Here is a 6,786-nt window from a genome sequence, read left to right as displayed (position 1 = left end):
ATTCTGATTCTGATTCTGATGAGCAACTTCTTGCTCTCTAGTAAGTAAGTCCTTGATGGTTCATATTGGCTGATGTTACAGTTTTTTTTATTGTACTTGTATTATAAACCCTCTCTGCAAAACAAATTTCTCCAATGGGACAATAAAGTTTATTTGGAGTGAATTTGCATGCACGCTGTGTACATGAAGTCTGATCTACAGCCAGAGACCTGTTCTTTATTTAGCCCACTTTAAATCAACATTCACACTCATGATTGCACATTCTTGACAAATCAAACACAGATTAGGTTTGTTAGATGTTCTGCTCCACGTGAGTAAAGTTTTTAACTACTTTGTCTTTACAACTGCGTCACAAATTTGAAAAAGAAGATCAGAAAAGGCAAATATGTCCACCAGAAAAACATTCATGTTTTCTCCTCTGGTCCACAAAAGAACATTAACTGAGTATTTGGTAATAAAGATGTTTGTTAGCCTTACTCTTCCACTGATTATGGTTGTACTTTTTAAATTGCTGCAGGTCAGGTGACGTCGTGGTCCAGGTCATCCAAAAATACGGGCACCAGCAGCACATGGGTCCGCCACCAGCACAAGAAACCATCAGAGGTAAGTTAGTGTGGCTGTTTGGTTCAGTCACTCAGACATTTACAGTACACAAAAATGTGTTTAATGAAACACAGTCTCTGTTTGGTCATTACAAGCTCACAGTTTTGCTCCATTTCACTGCTGTCTGTTATTTGTTGTGGCTCTGCTGAATTGTCATAAATGGTCAGATTCCAACATTTTGTCTGGTTGTTAGGGTTGCTGAACACTGGCATGATCTGCAGCTTTTATGATCCAGTGGTAAATCTAAACCAGATTAGCGACCAAAAGTCAGGGCTGTGTATGGTTTTGGACAAGCTCAGAAGGCAGAGTTGCTACTGGGTCGTTTCTTGTGCAGAGCTGATTGCTGCAATGCTGAAGATTTGTAACAGACTGCAAAACCCTGCATTCCACAACATATGCATTGGAAGATCATTCTCATGTCAAAACATATAATTATAAGATGAAAAAATTAAGTTACTCAGTAGGCAAATTAGATGAAAATTTGTGGCATCAGTACCGCGCCTTACACCAGTGTCCTTCCTAGATTTAACATAGTGAAAGCCAGCCACTGCTATATATCAGTTCCTAACTGGAACAAACACTTCTGTCCAATGTAAATACAGCCATCTCCGTCACCACAACTAAATCAACCAGGCGCATGGATGGCACAGATTGGTTGGCTAAAATACCAGGTTGGAACATCAATATGGTCATGATGAACAATCCCAAGGGCTCTCAAATGACCACCCTGAGGAAGAAACTGGCGTAAACCAGTCGGAAAAATGGTGCACTTTACCAGTTGTGGCAATGCTTTGCCTGCCACAATCACACATTCCTCCCACTCTGTCAGTGAAGTGGGTTCAAATCTGTTTAAGGAGAACTCGTCTCTTGCTGTTTGAAGAGTTTCACTCCAAAAATAACTATCTGCCATTTGGAACAAATTACATCTTCTCTTAAAAATTATCAGGGGTGATTTTTGAATAAAGTAGAGGAGGTAACAACCTCTGATGGCACTTCTAAAATTCTGAAGATGTTCAATGAAGCACTTAAAACAAAAATCTTTTACAAAATGAATTAATACCATTTTAGAGGGTAATTTGGTCTCTCCTCTGGTATGATTTCTCCCTTTGCTCCCCCTGGAAAATGTCAAAAACCGTCTGTAGTTGAAGAGCACAAATGTTCCGTTTTTGTAACTTTTGAAAGGAGAATGAACAGAGCAAAATGGCATACATGCCCCCGAACCACCCTGAAGTATAAGTCATCAGCAGAGCATCTGTCATGCCTGTGCATTTGAAGCTTCCTCCCCCTCAGCTCCATCGAGTTAACCATAGGCTGTTGGAAGGTCCTGTCAGCAATCAGTCTCTCAGTAATTACTACTGTAGCTCTCTGCTCTGACCCGGGCCTCAGCTGAAGAGCCAAGGGCCACGTTCCCTTTCATAACGCTGCCTCCTCGCCTTGCTCCAGGGCACGCTGCTCTTTCGTAAAGGGTGATGTTTTGCAGTGATCTTTCTGCTTTTTTGGTAGTGGCGAGTGACAGGAAAGGTTGAACAAAGAAAAGGGGTGGGTGACATCTGACAAAAAGTTCAGTGCAAAGTTCTGTCAAGTCAAGAATATTGCAAGTGGATCTGATCTAATGTCAGAAAAGCTTAACTTGTTGAGCATGAAAAGCTTGCATTTGTCTTGGTGCTGCTGGAGAAATGGTGACAGATAATGCTGATCTTGGTTCCTAGCTGCTTACACTGGGGGCTTGGTTACTTGTTGATTATTTTGTCTGTATTGATATGTTGGCCATGCTGTTCATGTTGGCCTGACATTTCATAACTATCTTTGTAGGTGGATAAATGATAAGAATCCCATAGTCTAGTTTTCTTAATCCAAAGCAAGAGAGTTCATCTGCAAATGTACCATGTAGGTGAGTCTTCCAAGTAATTTTGGAAACCCATTATACAATAAATAAGTTAGATGTCTTGTACCTTAAGTTATTGGAGCATTGGTACAGCAGGGCAGCAACTTATTTTAGTTAGTTTGCACATTGCATAGAATGTAAGGTTAAGTATACTTCAAACTATGATTATGTTGGATTAAATGTGCAGAGAAATGAGTGCCTTTGAGGACAGACTGTCCAAAATTGTGTGCCCTTAGCTCTTTTCACACAGTTAATTTAATCAAGACTACAAACACATGCAAAAGAATTGGAAAGAGACTAGGGAGGCAGTGGGATGGAGTGGGCGACATGTTGTATGACCGAGTTCATTTGAAGCATACTGAAGCCTTTAGTCAACTAAGCCAAGAAACTCTCATGTGTAGTTAGTGCTTATCCATTTGCATGTTAATTGGGTCACAGCTCTTATTTCTAAAGGGCAACGCTTCTTGTGAATTTATAATTTGTGACAAAGAAACTATCCTTCAGCTAGTTTATAAGAATAAAGTTCTTCAGAAACGACTGTCACCACTTCAACCAGCAGTGCTGGTAAGTGCTGTCAGTGTCCTGAGGCAACTTGTTGTATGTTTTACAGATCAAAGGCCAGTGAAGCTTTCACTAATAATACATAAGCTGCACTGGCCTTTTTAAGGTCACGTTTCTCATTTTCACTTGTTATGCAGTTAACTACTCTTTAGCAGAGAGGATTGTCACTTCCTTTGCTCAGCTTCCAGGTATCTGCACTGTTGTGGTTTTTCCAACCTGCCACCTCTATCTTTACTTTAAAGACAATGGGCAGCAGCCATGACACAAACAGAAAACCAGCATTCTGAAAAGGGATGAAGAAAAAGCAGCTGAGAGTGGAGTGGGAGTGAAGAGTGGGTAGTTGTTTTCCTTGACCTTACTAATTAAAAGGATGTAGAGGCTTTCGTTGTATCTAAGCAGTAGATAAATCAGGATAATATAGATCAAAGAAATGACTACAAACGCCAAATGTCACATTTACATGTGGCATTTAGTGTTGAACAAGTTCATAAGCAAGAATAGTAGGCCACAAGTTTCACTGGTCGAAAAATGATGGCAGATGATGCTTATCAGTGCTATGTCAAAAATTAATCTGGTTTTTTGGCATATTTTGTAATTTAAAAGTAATATTAATTGAAACTCTGTATGGAGTATATTGACTGTGGAGTTTCTGGTAAGTGTTTGAGAATTTGACACAAATTCTAAGCTAAGTTGGAACAAGGGGCTTTTCAGAATGATAAAAAAGAAATCTTCAAGGAAGGTCAAAAAGGGTGATATTTTAGGCAGTGAAAATCCTCATCACTGCATCCCTACTGGGAAGAAAACGGAACAGTGGCTCACAATGATATTCACCCTTGGTTAAGGGAGGTGTGGCGAATGGTAAACACTGTGGACTTGTAATGACAACGTAGCCCTTTTCTAAAAATGTGCCGTCTCTATTTGCGCCTTTGCGAGTCTTTCACTCCAGCTTTGACTTTTCTTAGATGTGGTTTAGAGAGCTTAACTTTGTGGAAGGAGGACACAGTCAAAAGCTTCCTTTTTCTGTATAGCTGTTTTTATCTCAGTTAAGATGAGGGCAGAGATTGAGGATTTTAAAGATTTTGTAGACAAACAGGAAGTCATTATGACATACAGTACACACACAGACAGTGTATATTTGGTCTGGTGGTTAATGGTTAGGGGCCTCATTTGAGCACAAGAAAAAGACGATAAATAAAGAGTGTATTTGGGCTCCCATGCACCCTGCATAGATTTAAAAAAATAATAAAATAAAATCCCTTTTTAAAAAATGTACTATAATGTAATGTAACTGGAGTAGTACTGAGTCACCAGTCAGAGGACTCTTTCCAAAGCAGCTCTTGGCCTCATCTCTTCTGACAAAAGCAGAGCTCCCCTTCTTCAGAGAAATCCCCCTGCTTTCCCACAGGGGATTGTGTGACACTTGTCAAAACACAGCTACATGGGCAGAGGAGACACACACATGCACACATTTGTTGGATACCGAAACAAGAATGCACACACACTTTGCTGGGGCTGCCCCAGAAAAGGTGATGATTCGATTCAGTTGAGAAGAGCTTGAGTCAACACCCATTTTGTCAGTCAAAGGTCTACACTTTTTTTGTTGTTGCTGTTGCATCATTGTGCACAGATCAATACAGAACAACAGCATAGCAGGTTGTAAACTTTACAAACCAAGTCTCAAAATGACCAAAAAAACACAAAACTAACTGTGACGGTAGCAGAGAAAGGTAATAGAAACAGCTGGCAGTGGGACGACGGACAGCGAGGCAAGGAAGTCTGTTTGCTGCTCTGCTACAGTGCTACAACTTCCTCTACTGCCGTCCACTGACTCTTGGGCTGACAGAGCTGTCAGCAGCCCGTCAGGAGAGGTGCTCGGTGGTGCCCTGGGTTATTGTAACAGAACTATGAGTAGGATGCACACTTTTACTTTCACTGACTGTGTGGAAATCTGATGTTTTCACATGACAGATGATGAAGAATATATAGGTAAAACATGAGACTGTAGGCTGATACAGGAGTTTGGTGTGGCACTGTAAAAAAAGACGATACGGCCCTACACTTTGCACGCTGGGGGTTTCTTCCAAGCTTGTGGTATTGAAATTTTATACCACACACTCTGGGGAATGTCTGAATTCAAAATTCTAGTTTCATGTGAATCTTTGAGTCTGGTCGGTTCATTTTTAGTCTGAAAATCAGTCCACTCAGGCTTATGGAGATGTCCGTAGTTATAGCAAGTGTTGATGTTTCTTGTTTTTTTTACATACCACACCAGATATGTCCTTTTGTCTGCACAACCAGGCTAAATAATAGGTCTCATTTATGTGTATATGGGGCACGTGCAAATCAAATGATTTTTGTAGTTTTGTCAAATCTGGGCATTTCTGGTGAAACCCTTTAACCCTTTATAAGACCAGAGAAATACAGAATGAAATCCAGAACCGTGATTCCTGGTGCCAAAAGTAGGGTAAGGATCTGCAGTATATATATATCACAAGCTCACAAGATGACTTGATAATGGTCAGACCAGGTGACATCGTTTCACAGCTTTCAAGTGAGGAAGATGCTGGAGGCTAATAGGCTAGGCTTAGCAGACTTTACTGTGTCTTACGTGTCACAGCCTGGAAGAGGTTGTCGAACAACAAGTGATATCAGGAGAGTGAGCTACTCCCAGTGCACCATGGGAGGAAGGAAGTGGTATTGACGAGAGTTGCCACCGAAGATAGTGCCTCAGCAGGTGTGAACTCTCTCTCTGCATGATAAATTTTACGTGTGCATCCATAAGAGTGTGTTTACTGTATGTTTATGTGTATGTGTGTGTGTGTGTGAAAGTGCAAGTCGAGCGTGCATGCAGTGCGTATTCGCGACTGTATCCGTAACAATAGCTGCAGCACCAGGGCCTGTAAAAGTAAACCACAACTTGTTGAGATTATGAATTTCAATACACTGAACATGCATATACATAGCGTTCATACAGCTTTGGTTGAGTCAAAATGATAGTAAATATAATATTTATTATGAATACGTTTGATGTGTAAACGATAATACTATACAAGCATACCACTTGAATGAAAACACAGGTTTCATCGTCCAGTATGTTAATCAGTTGTAGGTTTGTTTCATTAATATAGACTCTCAAGAATTGTTTTTTGAACCTGTCAGCCAATTAGAAAAGTTGTTTTTGTGGCCAAGATGGAAACTTTCCCTTCCCTTATTATTCGTATCATAATTAATCATTAATAATAAGTAAGCTGTAGAAAATGCACCAAGCCAAGGAAAACTCATAGACGAGCCTTTTGAAAGTGCAGGCGAGCCTGCTGAATGGCCCCTGATCGTTTTCTTCCTTATTGCTTGCATTTGTCGAGGTAATATTGCAGTCAGATTGGGACATCGGAAAATTTCCTCGGGGTATTGACAAGCTTAGTGAACCATTCTCAAGTGTTTTTAAACAACTTGTATGTTAAGCTTAGAGTCCAAGGCAGCTGCATACGCATCCAGATGTGCAGATGTTATAGCTTATTGTGTTAACTCATCAACGTGCCAACATCTTTGCGAGACATATTACAGGTTCCAGTCCTCTGGAACACTGTTGGACATGTATTAATGGTTAAGTAATCATGTGTACAGATACAAGCATGTGTATGTATACATATGTGTGTGTGTGTGTGTGTGTGTGTGTGTGTGTGTGTGTGCGCGTATGTGTGTGTCCTAGCAGGCTAGCAGCTGCTGTAGCTCATTAG

General features: G+C 40.5%; 1 protein-coding gene across 1 annotated transcript in view; it reads left to right on the top strand.

Moving 5' to 3' along the window:
* Positions 1-6,786, top strand: part of jade2 (jade family PHD finger 2) — a 160,775-nt gene that overhangs the window by 4,498 nt on the left and 149,491 nt on the right. The window contains 1 exon segment of the mRNA XM_035667182.1: positions 518-603. Coding sequence (XP_035523075.1) covers positions 518-603 — 86 coding nt within the window.

This window comes from Morone saxatilis, unplaced genomic scaffold (genome assembly GCF_004916995.1).
Source record: "Morone saxatilis isolate NCDOM2014 unplaced genomic scaffold, NCSU_SB_2.0 Contig20, whole genome shotgun sequence".
Lineage (NCBI taxonomy): Eukaryota > Metazoa > Chordata > Actinopteri > Moronidae > Morone > Morone saxatilis.
This window is presented reverse-complemented; position numbering and strand designations above follow the sequence as displayed.